The sequence below is a fragment of the Pleurodeles waltl genome, chromosome 2_2 (assembly GCF_031143425.1).
Source record: "Pleurodeles waltl isolate 20211129_DDA chromosome 2_2, aPleWal1.hap1.20221129, whole genome shotgun sequence".
Classification (NCBI taxonomy): domain Eukaryota; kingdom Metazoa; phylum Chordata; class Amphibia; order Caudata; family Salamandridae; genus Pleurodeles; species Pleurodeles waltl.
In genome coordinates, this window is record NC_090439.1 from 300,404,561 (window position 1) to 300,422,640 (window position 18,080).

At 42.0% G+C, this 18,080-nt stretch overlaps 1 protein-coding gene across 1 annotated transcript in view; it reads left to right on the plus strand.

The window, feature by feature from the left end:
• The window catches only part of SLC6A3 (solute carrier family 6 member 3), a 532,713-nt gene that overhangs the window by 359,768 nt on the left and 154,865 nt on the right, over positions 1-18,080 (plus strand). The window contains exon 5 of the mRNA XM_069219760.1: positions 12,816-12,954. Coding sequence (XP_069075861.1) covers positions 12,816-12,954 — 139 coding nt within the window. The remainder of the gene's footprint in view (positions 1-12,815; positions 12,955-18,080) is intronic.

Genomic DNA, 18,080 nt, shown 5'->3' on the forward strand with positions numbered 1-18,080 from the left:
AGGAACCTCTGCCTGGAGAAGAGCTGAGGGGCTGTGGAGAAGTGCTGCCCTGCCTGTGACTGTGATTTGTGGAGCTATCCTGCAGTTGCTGCTACTGCCTGTGCTAGAGGACAAAGATTGGACTTTGTGTACCTTCCTTCTTGTAAAGAACTCTCCAAGGGCTTGAATTAGAGCTTGCCTCTTGTTGTTTGAAGTCTCAGGTACAGCAAAAACGTCTCTCTACCAGCACCTGGAGCCTCTCCTGAGACTCCTACTCTGCCAATTGGTGCCCATCCAGTTCCTGGGACACTGAAAGGAGAAGCTGGCAGAACAAGAGTGAGAAATCCACGCACCGACCGCCATGCGGGGAAAAGATCGATGCAACTCCGATCTGCAGCTGAAGAATGAATGTGCCGCAAGCTTTGCAGCTGAAAATCGATGCTTGCCAGCAGCGCGACTGAAAGGTCGTCGCACGTGGCTGGAGAAATGACATGCAGCATTGCTGATGGAGGCTGGTGAGATCGTAACCCGCGCTGCGTGGTTTTCGGATCATTGTGCAGCAGGATTTCTGATGCAAACATCACTGGGCATGTAAAAACGACGCAAGGCCTGCCCAGACCCGAGAGTGCAGTTCGAATCGATGCATCGCTCTCCAGCGGAGAGAAGAAATGACGCACGCTGACTCGACTGAAGGAGAAATGACACACGGTCTCGCTCGTGAGTGATATCAGCGCATTGCAAACCCTTTTTGACGCACACTCGCCAGTGTGGTCTTATTTTTTAATCACCTAGGTACATTTCAACGATAACATCGTTAGCGTTGTGTTTAAAATTACATGAAGACTTTTTTTGGTTTTTAATTGAGTTGTGTATTGTGGAATTTTGTCATTTGGGTCTTGTTTTGTTTAGATATATATTTTCTATTTTTCTAAACCTGTGTTGTGTCAGTTAGTAGTGTTTTCATTAAGTTACTGTGTGTGTTGGTACAAATACTTTACACCTAGCACTCTGAGGTTAAGCCTGCCTGCTCGTGCCAAGCTACCAGGGGGTTGAGCAGGGGTTAGCTGAGGGTGGTTCTCTTTTTCCCTGCCTAGAGTGAGGGTCCTTGCTTGGACAGGGGGGTAACCTGACTGTCAATCAAAGACCCCATTTCTAACATTGGTGATCAGAGGTTGGGATTGGACTCGTATTTGTACTTGACATACAGTGATTAAGTGTACACTACTGTTTTGAGTGCAGACCACTACGTCACCACATACTACTTGTCTTATGACTTTTGCTTTTTCTCTTTTTTCTTGGATTTTTCCGTACATCGATTTTTGTGGTAATCTTTGATTGACTTCTGAACTTTATTGGAACTTGTTTTCTGCCTTTCGGAACTTTGCTCTTTTGTTGACTTTTCATCATGTCCCAATCTGGAGATGCATCAGTTGGAGCTGCTTTTGACCTAGAGAAGTTAGAGAGCAATACTGTGGCTCAGTTGAAGCAGTTCTGTAAATGTTTTGAGTGTCCCATTAAGAGCTCATCCAATAAAGGAGGAGCTGCAAAAGGCGCTGAGGGCCTGGGTGACAGCCAAGAACACTGAAGGGCACACAGGGGATGAGGAGGATGAGGAGGAGGAAGAGCATTCCATATAGAATGGTGTTGTGGGTGGGCCTGGTAGGTCCAGGGAGAGGGTCTCCAAAACAGGTAGCAGTGTCTCATCTAAAGGTCTGACTCCTGAAGAATTGCAGGACAGACAGGCAGAGAGGGAGCACCAGAGGGAGTTGTAGAAAATGAGGATGGCATAGAGGCCAGGCTGCTGCCCCTGGTGCGTCTCCAGATCTCAGGTTCTGTGTGGACTACCGGGGACTCAATGCGGTCAGCAAGACTGACGCACACCCCATCCCCTGAGCTTATGAGCTCATTGACCAGTTGGGAGCTGCCAAGTACCTTAGCACGTGTGTTTAGAAAAAAGAAACACAAGGGTAGTAAGGGTACAAAATGCCGCACTTAAAGGTAGTAAAGCAATTATTTTTAACAAATATCTTAAGAAGAAAGCAAAGTCTGGTGCAAACTGGCCGAGTGCCCTACTACCCAAAAGGCACCAAACGGGTAACAAAGTACCCACGGGAAAAACTGGAACGAATTGGCCAAAGCACACAGAATATAGTGTCCAATAGTGTTGCAAGGATAAGGATCCCTGATAGTGTAATGAAAATCAGAGTAAGTATGAGGTTGAAGAAAAGTCCTGGCTCTCATTGGTAGATGATGTCTTTATTCGTGAGTGTTGTAGAACATAGCAACATCATAGATAGACAGCCTTAGTAACATCATAGATAGACAGCCAACACGTGTTTCGTCACACAAGTGACTTCATCAAGGCTGCAAGAAGATAGTGAAAAAAGCAATAATTGGTATATACATGTTTGCGGAATCAGTAATGAACTCATTGGTGAACATGTAGAGAAGATACCAGAACCAGAGACAGTGACTAGTGTAAGAGTTTGAGAAAATGTGTATCTCAGTGAACATGACAAGCAGACATATGTGAAAGGGACACCAATTAGAAAAAAATATATATTAGATAAAGTAAGTCAAATGACCATACAGTAAATATAAAGAACCTGTATGCCTCTGATAGTAGACAATTAGGATGTGTGAAATCGTTTATATAAACTGTGAGGTGAAGTATGGTACATACAAGAGTAGGGCAGGATTTGAGAGAGACCAAACGTGTGTGAATAAAAACACCAAAACAGAAGAGACGGAGCGGTGCAAAGTAGGTAAGTGTTTAAGAGAGAGGAAGGAAATGGGAGCCTATAGGAGCGAGAGCAATAGTTCATACCTGGGCCGTAAGGCGAGAACGCTCAATGTTAATTAGGTATGTGGGCTAGAATAGGTGATATTGATCTGGAAAGGGAAAGAAAAATAATAGTAGTGAACACGATACGGTAGGTTGTAAATGGACAGTAGAGGAGCAAGATCATAGAGTGTCCGTGGGACCGAGGTAAGAAAAATAAAAAAGGAAAGAATGATTTGGAGGAGAAGTCATAGTAGTAAGAGTATAAACTAGAGGTTAGAAAAAATCACTAGGTACATACCTTGATAGTTTAGTAAATTCAAAGTAGTATGGCTGCCCGAGGAGCAGCAGGGTTAGTAGGTGTTGGGTACGTAGGTAAGTTCAGGTATAAGCAGGCCCTGATAAGCCATGAAACAAAACCTACAAGGTGTCAAAAAAGAAAGATAAAAATAGAGAGAATTGGGGTGTAGGGAACAGAAGCAAGAAAAATGTCCAATGGGAAATGTAGTAATGGTTTTATGGTGAGAAGCCGGTATTGAGTCAAGTCCCATGGGGCTATAGGGTGAGCGCTGGTGAAATGGGAAATGTGTCCAGGAAAAGTAGTGTGGGAAGCAAGGGAGAGCGAAGTCAATCAAAATGTCATGGGCTAAATGTTCACAGAATAGGGTTCTAAAGCGCATGCTAGTATAAGCTATAGTATAAGCATGAGAGATAATATCTTATGCTGTACGTGGTTCATATAAAAACGTGAAAAAAGGCGAACCCCAGCGGCAGTGCGAGATGAGTTAAGAAAGCAGGGTAGTGAGGTTTGGGCATTAAACGTTGTTCAAAAGTGCGCCCGAACAGGAAAAGTGTCATGGTATTGTAGTTATATTAGGTAGCGCGTAGGTAACCCGGTGATCGTATGACAATGATGGGTGAGAGGCGAACAAAAGCCGAGACAAGGTAATAAAAAGGTTAGAAGGTAAAGCATGTTATTGGAGGATGGGACGGGATCGAGGGATGTGGAGTAAATAATGAGAAAAGTCAGGCCTTGATAATTCGTAAATGATGGAACTTCTACGCTAATATAAACACACTGAAATAAATCAAATGTGAAGGAAATGCAAGTTTAAAGGTATCGGAGCCAAGTACGTCAAAACTCAGGAGTTGAAGGACATAACTTGTTGCTAGTTCGTAAATGATGGAACATATACGTTGATATATACAAACCGAAATACATCAAATGTGAAGGAAATGCCTGTTAAAGGAATCGGAGCCGAGTACGTCAAAACTCGGGAGTTTGGAGGACATACCTTGTAGAAGCAGGCCGGAGAGGCGCGGTAAGCAGCCGAGGAGCGTCTGATGGTCGTAACGGACCCGCGCTCATTATAATGAACAGGAAGTAGCGGAGTAGTGGAAATGGAAGAAGGACCAAATTGTAGGCTAAAGAGGACAATGTGGCGGCCATCTTAGGTGTAGATAAAAGTCCGTGTGATAGGAAAGAACTGATAGGAGCACAATTGAAGATAAGGAGCTATCGAGGAGCAAGTTAGAAACGAATAATCGAACTGTGGAATGATGAAATAGAGACAAGCCCTAAAATAGGTAATGGGACTGGTGATGCGGTGATTGGTGGTGCGAGGCCCTTAAGGCAACAGTGAAAAAAGGGCCAAAATCTATTAAAAGAGCAAGATATATGGATGAGATAAGGAGAGAATATAAGTAAAATTAATCTTAATCACCAGTCCCATTACCTATTTTAGGGCTTGTCTCTATTTCATCATTCCACAGTTCGATTATTCGTTTCTAACTTGCTCCTCGATAGCTCCTTATCTTCAATTGTGCTCCTATCAGTTCTTTCCTATCACACGGACTTTTATCTACACCTAAGATGGCCGCCACATTGTCCTCTTTAGCCTACAATTTGGTCCTTCTTCCATTTCCACTACTCCGCTACTTCCTGTTCATTATAATGAGCGCGGGTCCGTTACGACCATCAGACGCTCCTCGGCTGCTTACCGCGCCTCTCCGGCCTGCTTCTACAAGGTATGTCCTCCAAACTCCCGAGTTTTGACGTACTCGGCTCCGATTCCTTTAACAGGCATTTCCTTCACATTTGATGTATTTCGGTTTGTATATATCAACGTATATGTTCCATCATTTACGAACTAGCAACAAGTTATGTCCTTCAACTCCTGAGTTTTGACGTACTTGGCTCCGATACCTTTAAACTTGCATTTCCTTCACATTTGATTTATTTCAGTGTGTTTATATTAGCGTAGAAGTTCCATCATTTACGAATTATCAAGGCCTGACTTTTCTCATTATTTACTCCACATCCCTCGATCCCGTCCCATCCTCCAATAACATGCTTTACCTTCTAACCTTTTTATTACCTTGTCTCGGCTTTTGTTCGCCTCTCACCCATCATTGTCATACGATCACCGGGTTACCTACGCGCTACCTAATATAACTACAATACCATGACACTTTTCCTGTTCGGGCGCACTTTTGAACAACGTTTAATGCCCAAACCTCACTACCCTGCTTTCTTAACTCATCTCGCACTGCCGCTGGGGTTCGCCTTTTTTCACGTTTTTATATGAACCACGTACAGCATAAGATATTATCTCTCATGCTTATACTATAGCTTATACTAGCATGCGCTTTAGAACCCTATTCTGTGAACATTTAGCCCATGACATTTTGATTGACTTCGCTCTCCCTTGCTTCCCACACTACTTTTCCTGGACACATTTCCCATTTCACCAGCGCTCACCCTATAGCCCCATGGGACTTGACTCAATACCGGCTTCTCACCATAAAACCATTACTACATTTCCCATTGGACATTTTTCTTGCTTCTGTTCCCTACACCCCAATTCTCTCTATTTTTATCTTTCTTTTTTGACACCTTGTAGGTTTTGTTTCATGGCTTATCAGGGCCTGCTTATACCTGAACTTACCTACGTACCCAACACCTACTAACCCTGCTGCTCCTCGGGCAGCCATACTACTTTGAATTTACTAAACTATCAAGGTATGTACCTAGTGATTTTTTCTAACCTCTAGTTTATACTCTTACTACTATGACTTCTCCTCCAAATCATTCTTTCCTTTTTTATTTTTCTTACCTCGGTCCCACGGACACTCTATGATCTTGCTCCTCTACTGTCCATTTACAACCTACCGTATCGTGTTCACTACTATTATTTTTCTTTCCCTTTCCAGATCAATATCACCTATTCTAGCCCACATACCTAATTAACATTGAGCGTTCTCGCCTTACGGCCCAGGTATGAACTATTGCTCTCGCTCCTATAGGCTCCCATTTCCTTCCTCTCTCTTAAACACTTACCTACTTTGCACCGCTCCGTCTCTTCTGTTTTGGTGTTTTTATTCACACACGTTTGGTCTCTCTCAAATCCTGCCCTACTCTTGTATGTACCATACTTCACCTCACAGTTTATATAAACGATTTCACACATCCTAATTGTCTACTATCAGAGGCATACAGGTTCTTTATATTTACTGTATGGTCATTTGACTTACTTTATCTAATATATATTTTTTTCTAATTGGTGTCCCTTTCACATATGTCTGCTTGTCATGTTCACTGAGATACACATTTTCTCAAACTCTTACACTAGTCACTGTCTCTGGTTCTGGTATCTTCTCTACATGTTCACCAATGAGTTCATTACTGATTCCGCAAACATGTATATACCAATTATTGCTTTTTTCACTATCTTCTTGCAGCCTTGATGAAGTCACTTGTGTGACGAAACACGTGTTGGCTGTCTATCTATGATGTTACTAAGGCTGTCTATCTATGATGTTGCTATGTTCTACAACACTCACGAATAAAGACATCATCTACCAATGAGAGCCAGGACTTTTCTTCAACCTCATACTTACTCTGATTTTCATTACACTTTCAGGGATCCTTATCCTTGCAACACTATTGGACACTATATTCTGTGTGCTTTGGCCAATTCGTTCCACCTTAGCACGTGTGACTTAATGTCGGGGTACTGGAATATTGCCTTGAATGAGGGGGCCAAGTAGAGGTCTGCATTTTCTACCCCAGATGGACACTTTCAATTCAAAGTGATGCCCTTTGGGATATAAAAATGTCCCTGTCACCTTTCAGCGGTTAGTCAACTAGGTGTGGTGCAACAATATTGTCTGTCATGCCAGTCTGTCATGACAGTCTGTCATGTGACTGACTCTACTCATGCCTCATTGGCTTTTATGGGTACAAACTGGGTCGTCTGACATAAAAATGACCGAGCTGAAGTCCTGGTGACATTTCAAAAACACTTGTCCTTTTGATTAGTCTGATATATCACTGACTATCTGCGTGCTATAGCAATTTTGAAGCATTGGCATGGAGCCTGTAGATTATAGATGTTTCCTCATGAAGTGCTTTGACAACCCACTGGCTATTGTAGTTCCTATAGCTTTCATTCTTGCAGCATGGCCAACCTAAACGAAACAATTGAATAACCAGGGCAGTTTTGGGGGCTCATGTACCATCTGCATTCTTTCTGGTTCAATTTGTCCTCACCACGAGAAAGGAGCAAAGAAAAAAAACACTTCAAAATAAAAAGGAGGACTTGAACTCTTTAGCAAAGAGGAGACAAGGCTGTAGGAGAAAAAAACTGAATGAAAATGCAAGATGAAATGAAAAGTCAGATGTCATAGCACTTGGAAGGGACACAAAGGAGAGAACAAGTGTTGTAAAAGGAATGAAAGAAAAGCGAAAACATGGGAAAGAAAAAGAAAGCTATACATATATAAATACAAACATACACATGTATATGTGTGTGCGAAATCTCTCCAAATGTGTCTGTTACCAGTAGCCCCATAGTTTTATCTGGGGTCCTATTAGGGACTCCCTTCAAAAAAGGAGAAATACGGCATTGAAAGAAGCGAAATCTTGCAGAGCACTCGGAACAGTCAATAGAGCGAATAAGAAACACCAAGCACCACACAATGGACTAATCAGGGCCAGTAGAGAGGAAAGATGGGATGAAGATTAAAAAACCCAAAAGACGGTTGTGGAAGTCGAGGAAATAGGAAGAACAAAAGGTAGAAAATAGGAAAGACTCAGTGCAAAATTAATAATGACGCTGAAAGCAGTATTTCTGAATTTGGGCAGATGTCAGAGAGGAACATAGTCAACTGTGAGAATCGAGGCTGAATGGCAATACAAATATTGGCATGCTAGTATTATTTTTACATTCTTGAGAAATATCCACAATGGCCTCATAAAAAGATCTATACCATGATGAACTGGTCTAATTTTTTATGTCTGAGTATATGGCATTAGGTTAATAACAGACGAGTAAAAAGTAGACTTTACTAGTTCTTGAAACACGAGCAACTGAGCAGGCCCTCTGAGCAGGCCCCTGACACAATGAACAGACCCATGATCTAAGTAAATGAGCATCAGTGATCGCATCTAGTATAAATAATATAAAAAACTGACTTATTTGAGCAGCTTCCTTGAGATACTGGCACATTCAGCGTCATTTTAGCAGCACCCTGGGTTATTTCTATTGACACTTTAATACCACATTGCAGGATATTTTAGCAACACCTGAGATTATAATTGGGGCATCTGGTGTTAAAATATTTTATTACACAGATGTTTTGATGAGCTATTAACTGGTACGGAAAAAGTGATATGCAATATGGGAAATATGTTTTGGTGCTGTAATCGAAACTTCACGGTGCGCTTTTTTACGCAGGCACACACTTTCTCAAAACACACTTCTGGTGTTCCCCAAATACTTACCTGCAACCCATACAATGTTTTGGATCAGGCACACAGTATCGTTTTAAGTATGGAAAAGAATACTGCTAGGGGGAAATATTTTGTCAGTCTTTGAAATATTTAAATCTATCTTTAGTTTACCTTTATATTTCTCAGGAATAAAAGTTTTAGTCAAAATATTTGAAAAGTGTTCTGGAAAACTCAGTTTAATCCAATTTTGCCAAAGTTGTTTTGAGATGTGATTACCCTCATTCACACATGAGGAAAGTCTGGCTAACTATCGCTCAGTTTTTGCAATAGTGGGCAACATATGTACATTTTTTTGGTTCCCAAACAACTCCACATCATAATTCACCCTTCCCCATCAAGGCCAGAATATAAGCATTGACACCGTTCATTTCCAGAATAGTCATGTGTTTAAAGAGTTTAGGTCTGATTACAAATCATTATTGACTGGTACAATTTCATGTCCTTAGTGGTAAATTGGGGTAGTCCTTGGTGCAAGCATCTTCTACCACAGTAGTAGGGAAGCACGTTTCTGGAGGTGCTAATGTGTAATAACAATGTTTGTGCATATTTGTTGTGAAGCATTTTGATGTGGCGGTGATCTGTTCTCTTGTTTTTTTTATGCATGATTTGAAGTGTGATGTTGTGTTGTATAATGGTTGTTTAGTTACGTTCATGTTTGGATGTTTTGGTGTGACCTGGTATGTTTTAATGATATTGTTGTGTTGCTTTGTGTATGGTACTGTGTTTGTTCTGTTGTTTACTTTAGACGTGTCACCAAATACTGCTTTATTTGCAGTCAACAGCCTTAAAAGGTTCTGTGACATGCAACCATTTTGGAATGCCCCTGGAATCAAAATGTATTTCTCCAGCTCTTAATTGAAGACACCATCCAGCCCAAAACAGTGGAAAGGACAGGGTCTTAAAATAACAATGCCAGAGTTCATTTTATGCGATATGGCCCTTAATTCCTGTGATTACCAAAAATATGCCCAGCATACAAATCCACCTGACTAAGTCTCTCTTCAGACACCTGAACACAAACCTAAGATGAAAACACCAAAAAGCAGCTAGCAAAAAGCCCATGATCCTGATCTGTGACTACCGTCCTCAAAATGAACAATATGAAAGGAAATTCAGATTAGCTATTGTGTTTAAATTACAAATTCTTCTAACACACTCAGTTTACCAATAAAACTGCTTTGGCTTCTTCCCTTCCCACAGTCCGGATCAGAGCACAATGTGTTCTCAGGTGTTCACCTGGAGAATAGTCTTTTTGAAAGGAGTGCAAAGAGTATTCCGCCAGTTCTCTTGAGTCAGGTGAACTATCTTTCAGATCTTGGACAATGCATATGGTTTTCCTTTTGGAGAATGCAGCACGGGATTATTAACCCCTTTTTATAGGATAAATGACATCCACAAGATAGCACCAACGGCATCCCCATTAGCAAGACCTAAATGAAATAACACACCTTATGGTAGGTTGACAGCATTCATTTCATCAATCTTCAAGTTGTCAGATGATCAGTGAGCTGAACTAACCATCTATGAAGTGGCTGCTTGTCCATTATGGTTCCTCATTGAGAGCTTGGGATCCATGGCTCTAGTTCCTGTAGGCCCATCTTCGCATCTCCCGGCACCATATTGCTCTTATTAGCAATGACGTTCTCTGAATTTAAAATAATCATGTTAGGTTCAATGCTTAAAAAATTAGGGCTAGATGTTAATTTGCTACCTTATTGCATGAACATCACCCTTCGCATTTCAAATGATATTCACAAGAAGGTGTCACCATCTATATGGAAGGAATTATTAAAGCCAGGAGCCTCCTTATCATCATTCATTTCAGGCTGATATATTTCGTAGACCTGTTTAGCAGTCCAGTCCAAGACATTGACAGAGAAAGCTGTTGGTTAAGGTTAGATTGAAACTACTAACTATTTCCTCTCGTATTTCACTATTGGGTGCTATTCACCACCTGGTAAGGGAGCGGCCTCCCTATCCTCATTCATTTCAGAGCATTATATTGTGACCTGTGTAGCAGATGTTCAATAGATACATCATGTCTGTCAACATTAGATTGAACCGACAGCTACCATCCACATATTTCACCTTTGGGTGCTGGAGCTGTACCTGAGTGGTTTGTGTGTCGAGTAAGAGATTCTTCCTTCAGGATCTGATAAAGTAACTGATAAATGATGCTCAGGTATCATCTTTTGGCCATCTCCAGTTTTCAGATTCAGAGTCTCCACGGTTTTCCTCAGTCTTCCTTAGTAATGCCACCAGAAAATCTTACCTGGAAATCTGGATTGAAGATAGCATGCTGAAGACAATCTGGTCAACTTTTCCCTTGCTGCAGCTACAGCCGTAACGAGTTTCTTTCTAAATATTACATACATTTCACACACTATGTCATTTTTGATGTTCAGATAGTTTTATTAGTAACATCAAACTTTTTTAATTTGTTTCATGTAGACATGCTTTACAGTCACCTTGTGGAGTGGGGGAGTTATTGATGCGTGCAATAAAGACTCATTGGAACACCTAATTCCTCTCACATGTAGGACACTTTCATTGCATTTTGACGATCTTTCTTTCACACATCCTCTATCCTAATCTCATTCTTTCCTCACAAACGTTTTTCCTTCCTCTCAGACTTAATTATAATAGATTGTTTTTCACTTGTCCTGCCCAGTTTTCATCTCCTGCTGCTTTCATTGTTTTTGTTGCTTAGGTCACTCTAAGTCTGTGGTCATAAAGACTGCACTATAAAGAACTTAGGCCCATATTTATGCTTTTTTGCGCCACATTTGCATAATTTTTTTACGCAAAAGCGGCACAATCTTCCAAAATACAATTATGGGGCAGATTTATGGAAAGTGGCGCTGCACAAAGTGCAGCGCCACTTTCCCTGCTCCCCTTAGCACCCCCCTACCGCCACCATGTGTGCGCCCTATTTAAAATACGGTGAACCATGTCGCAGGGTAGGGGGCAATGGCGTAATTTCTCATGACGCTATTGGTGTACTCTGCAGGAGTAGCGCCAAACTTTTGGCGCTACTTCTGCAGAGTATGTAGGGCCCCATTCTACAGCATGGAAACCCCCTTTTAACATCTGCTCTTGAGCAGGCGATAAAAGTGCCATAAAAAATGGCACAAGGAAGTCTCATGGATTTCCTTATGCCATTTTGCCAGCTCCCCTAATGGGGGAATGCCCCCTTTGCATACATTATGCATGGCACAGGCATAATGTAGCACAAAGGGTTACAGAGTGGCGCAATGCATGCATTGCGCCACTCTGTGAATACGTCGTGGGGATTTCGGGCTCGTTGTTCCACATTATCGTAAAAAAAAAAAAAACGTTAATGTGGAGCAAGGTGGCACTAGGGCATTAAAAGTATGCCCCTACATTTTGTAAACTTGTGCCGCTTTTGTGCGAAAAAATGACGCAAATGCAGCGCAAAAAAAGTATAAATATGGGCCTTCATTTTTTTGATCCTACAAATAGAGAAAATTATGGTACAAAACCCATCTGCTCAGTTCTTGTCAAGGCTACTAGGATGTTTTGAGGACTCATCTAATTCTGGTAACAGTCGTTAAAAAGCAGGCATGTATATAAAGATATCTTGCTACAAAATCACACTTAGGGGCTGATTATGAGATGCACAGTACTGATGGGGTGGTAAATTTGAACGCAAAAATAATGTTACCATGTGCTAACTTCGCACAGGTACTAGCACGTACGAGTTAAATCCAGTAAATTGGAGAATAACAGCATGGAAACCGATTTACTGGTCGTGAAGCCACACATAACTCCCAATTCTGTGGGGTTTTAATGCATACATTTACCTCCTGCTCTTAAAAGGTGGTAATAGTATGCTGAAGCCTCTGTGGAGGAGGGGAGGGAAAGGGATGCTATGTTCTCACAGGGAAGGGATGGAATTCTTATATGCTTCCACGTTGTGGAAAAGAAAAGTGGGGGCCTAGGCTTGGTCTCTGGTGCCTCAAAATCTCATATGATTTTTGGGATAGAATTACTTCCTGGCAAATCCAGGTCAGGTGTTCCAACACCTAAGAAAACCAGGTGCGGGAATAGAGATCCACTCATAATCAAGCAGAGCAGAAGGGCATAAAGTAACTCCACGCCGCATGACTCATACTTAGTTCCTCAGTGGCTCTTTTTAAAAAAAAAAAACAATCCTGTGTTGTCGAATGAGAAAGTGGAGGGTATATTTAATCTATGACAAGAAGCTAAAAGTTACTTCTTTGTTTTTGTTTATTTCAGGCGAGGAGTTTTGCATCTCCACCAGAGCAGCGGCATCAATGATCTAGGCATGCCGCGTTGGCAGCTGACATCTTGTCTTGTTGTAGTGATTGTTCTTCTCTACTTCAGTTTGTGGAAAGGAGTGAAAACGTCTGGAAAGGTGAGGTTTTTGAATGGTAAACCACAGTTTTTTGCAAAATGACTTACTAAAATCAGTGGTGTAAGATATGTTATCATAACTGCTGAAGAACATCATGGATGTATGAGCTATTGTTTGATGCAGCATGATCGCATTTAAACTCCACCTCCTCCTTCAGAAATAGAAAAAATGGAGGTCCTGGAAAATGAATTTTAGCATTCAGTATTTTTTGAAAGAACATACAGGATTTCTTGCAGATCTGAGAGTGTGCTCTTCCAAAGCTCTGGAATTTAACACTCACCTCCAAAGGATGTCAGCGTGACCATCCCAGTCCTAGATGTTTTGTGCCCAGGAACGGCATCAGGAGTCCAACGGAAGCCCTGCAAGAATGGACTTGCACCCTCTGCTTACTGTGACTGCGTTGTGTACTGCCTTAAGTACGCACCCATTCTTCATACAATGATGCCGGACTTGTGGGGGACCATGTATTGTGTTGATGCTTGGACATAGACACAAAACTGATAACATCACATTCGTCATGCTTAATTTGTGAAAAAATAAGTGCCGGGCCCAGTTCAGGAGGCCACTGCAGCTTGTACCAGCCCATTGCACTGTCAGAACCCCACTGACAGAACCAATTCAACTGCTAACCATGAAACCCAACTACAAGTGTGACAGTTCAGATTCCGGCACCCCCCTGCCCTCTCCCCAAGCTGTATGAATAGCTTGAAAGGTAGGTAATGGCTATTTTAAGGTATTTTGCATTAATCACCAACTGTTGTTGTGCTCGTCTCTATATTAGACAAAGAGCGCCACCATGTGGCAGACTCTCATAAGAGCCGGTGTTGACAATTATGTGCTGGTGCCGAGCACCGGAATCATCTGGCACAAATTGAGCACTAATTCCTCCCAAACTTCAGAGTCAAACAAAAGATTCTCAGATTTGTGAGCAAGCATCAATATGAGATACAGACAAAGAAAAAGATATATAGTGATAGGGTGGAACAGAGAGAGACAGAGCGGGATAGAGAAAGAGATAAAGAGAGAGATATCCATCATTCACTGTTCATAGTCTTTGTACTTCTGTGAAAGCTGAGGGTAGTAACAAAGTTCCACTGGCGTTCTCTGATGACAGCTCCAGGCCAGAGCACATTGGACAGTTACTGGACGATGGTGGCACTTCTTCTTCCACTTGTGTGGAGATCACTGGGGCCCTGGCAAGAGATGCTGGGCGCCTTAATCAAGACTGATTAACGGAGTTTAAATCTAGTCCTTTGGGCTAGTGTGTATGTTTCCTTGTCATGCGGCCTGCTGCAAAATCCTTTTGAAGTATGACAAATTGTGTGTGAGGCCATTATCTCATTGATTGGCAGTGATCATGGTGCTGTTGATTTTGGTCACTCACCATGGTGTAGGTTTCAACCTAAGTTTGAACTTTTTGCCACCTGGTCAAGTGCCCAATAGTACAGGATCGCTGACTTTGACTGATAGTGGTTTAGGTTGTCGGTGCCGACTTTGCTACATCATTACTGTGTCACCTTCGGGTTTCAATGGCTTCGTGGCTATCTGTGTGGAGAGTCCAGGAAAAGGTTTGGGATTAGGTCTCATGTTTGGCCCCCATCTAACAAGGTGACTGGAGAAGTCTTGGTCGAGGTGTGAGGCGCACTGTGGTGGTCATTTAGAAACAGGTATATTGCCCATTCTACGTGCTGTTCCCTAGTTTAGCAATCCAGATTACTTTGTTGAGTGTCCTCATCAACCTTTCCACCTCTACGTTTGCATGGGGTCACCACAGTGTGATTGTTTGGAGTTTCATCCTATAGGACTGGATGTATGTGGCTATTTCTTGTCCTTCCCCTTGACCATTATCTGTTCTGACCTTCCTGGGAAGGCCGTGAGTGGGAAACACTTTCTCTAGTTTTTGTTTCACTTTGTCAGATGATAAGGCATGAACCACCTCCTTGTCTGGATATTTACTGTAATCATCAAAATAAGGAGGAGGTGATGACCTCCAGGCAGAGGGGTGAAGTCTGCTTTTAGTTGAACCTACAGCAACTAGGGACTGTCTTCAGATATGACAGGCTCAGGCTGGTTTGGTTACCCTACTTCTTCACACTTTAAGCAGTTTCCAACAGTTTTCTTTACCTGAGCATCTAGGTGGGGGAAGCAGACTTTCTGCTGGAGCCACATCTCGGTTTTTACTATTACTTGGTGAGTGTGAGTCATTGTTTTTAAAAGTCTGAGTGGGATCTGGGGCGGAATGACAGTGCGATTTCCTTGTAACAGCAGATCACCTTCTGCTAAGGACAGTTTGCTGTGAATGTTATATATAACTTGTATCTGCTTTTGGTTGATCAATTTGGCTATTCTTTCTTAGTGGGCCACAGTTCTTGATGGCAAGCGCCAATTGGACATGCCGGAAGCATTCATCAACCTGGGAAGCTTGGCATTTTTCAGTTATGGTCAACCTGAAGGACATATTCCTCAGTTTCTTTGGATGTCTCCTGTTCAGTCTGCGAGATAACATGGCCGGGCTGATAAACAACCTCAGACGCATATCCCTGGAGCTGTAAGATCCATTGATCAATTCGAAGGAGGGGTTTGGACTTTGACTCTTGCACTAGTGGCACCAGATGCTCGTGATCAGTAAACACTTGAAATCTATTTACATACTATTATGGATTGAAATGTCAGCACCCTCATAGCACATTAATGATCTTTTACTCAGTTTGCAAGTACCTTTGTTCTAACTTGGTGAGACCTTGACTGGCATAAGCAACATCAGGATGTTGTTGCTGCATCAGAAGAGCTCTGAGTCCTGCCGGGCTGGCATCTACAGCTAGTTTGGTTTGCTTGGCGAGGTTGCAGTATTTTATTGGGATCTCTGTTGATAGGACAACATTGGTGTCATCAAAAGCTGTTTGTTGTTTGGGTCCCGACATGCACTGGGCAGGTTTCAGCCTTCAGGAAGTCACATAGTGAGTAGTTAGTGTTTACGTGTGGTGAGATTGTTCATGAATCTGCCACAGTATGTGACCATGCCTATAAAAATTCCAGTCGTTGACATCGGAGGGTAGGCAGGCATTTTGAATGGCTTGTACCTTCTTTGAGTTGGGTGACACTTCTCATTCGGAAAACCTATACCCTGAAGAACTCAAGGGTATTCCTGAAAAACTCACATTTTTCATGATGAAGTGTTTTAATGTGCCTCAGTAATGCTTGGTGATGTCTGTTGTGTTGCTCCACAGTCAGAAACAAAAACTAGAACATCTTTGCTGACATTCAATACCTCATGTAGTCCTGACTGCACTTACCGTATGCAATTTTGAAAGACATTAGCAGCACTTGAAATCCCAAAATATAGCCTGGGCTATCAGCGCACTAACACATGTGTTAATAGTGTTGTGAATCTGGATTCCCTGCTGAGCTTGAGCTGATGATATCCTGACTTTAAATCAATCATTGAGAACCATTTGGCTCTGTTGATTTCAGTGATGATGTCATCAACTGTGGGTCTCAGAAGGCTCTCTCTCTTTAATGCCTTATTTAGCATTCGCATTTCCACACATATGTGGACGGCTCTAGGTTGTTTTGGCTTAAGTGCCACTTGAATTGGGAGCACTCACAAGGTTGGGCCCTCCACTTTCTCGATAAGACTTGCGGCTTCAAGGCTCTCCAGATCGAGTTCTACTTGTGCTTGAAAGTAGAAAGAGATTCAACTATGTTGGAGCACTACTGGTTGGATGGTGGAGTCTATGTGAAGTTTGACAACTTTATTATTTAGGCAGGCAATGCCTAAGAACACATCTATGAACTCTTCCAACATCTGTGCAATTAGTTGTTGCCGCACTTGAAATGCGAAGGCAATTAGTGCTAGTGACTCTGCTGTACTGCAACTGATGTGTGTTCCCTTGTGCTTGTGTTATGAAAAATCTTGCTAGAATAGAGGTTTGCTGGTGTTTGACTTTGGGGACAAACATTCTGGTGAGATCATTTGGGACAGTACCAATTTACACATAGATTTTTGTTGTTGTCATGGCTGAACCTTGGTGATGGATGTAATTGTTGGCAGGCATTCATCAGCATTACACACACTGTGGCACCAGTGTCAATCAAATAGTTTGTTGAATGCCCATGGATTTGTAATTGGCATTTTGGTTGTTTTCTTCTCAGGTCTAGTACACTGCCTCCAAGCTGGTAGATTAGGTGTACTTGCCTGATGATATTGTTTCATCAGAGTCTTCTGGTTGGTCTTTCCTCCTTTGTTAGACTTGACATGGCTCACTGTAATTGTAATATTAATTATATAGAGCTTATTACCCCTGATGAGGCACCAAAGTGCTTTTTGGTGAGTAGCATGCTACTCCGGAACCCAAAAGGACTAGTGGTGGATTAGCATAGGGAAATATGTGTATTGTATTAGTATTAGTATAGGTGGGCATGAGTTAATTTGAGCAGAGGACATATGAGTCTGTTAGCTGATTTGAATAGAATAATGGAAGGATGGAAGAATAAAAGAAGGAATAATCCAGAAGTGTTAATTGGGAGATCATAGTAGCAAGATAAGGTTTGGGATGAGTAAAAGAGTGGCAGAAGATGTAAGGGTCTGTAGAAAGGTATTAGGGAGATCATAGTAATAAGATGAGGTTTGGGATGAGTAAAGGAGTGGCAGAAGATGTAAGGGTCTGTGGAAAGGTATTAGGGAAATCGTATTAGTAAGATGAGGTTTGGGATGAGTAAAAAGTGGCAGAAGATGTGAGGGTCCATAGAAAGGTATCAGGGAGATCATAGTAGTTAAATGGGATTTGGGATGAGTCAAAGGAAAGATAAATTAAGGAGAATTTTGTAGTGTTGTTTGGGAGTTCATTGTTGTAAACTGAGGTTTGGGGTGAGCCAGGAGGGGTTGAGGAGGGAAGAGTCTGGGAACGATTATTTGGAGGTCAGAGTAGTAGAACAGTTTTGGGATGAGTCAGAGAGTGGAGAGAGAGGATGGATAGATAGTGGTATGGGGTGATGGTCAGACAGAGTAAAGCTTCCGAGAGTGAATAATGTTGTTTTTCTCTTGTACAGTAGGACTAGAGTAGTAAATATATAGCTACATGATTACATATTCAAGGGAACAAATGTGTAAGGAATATAATATATTA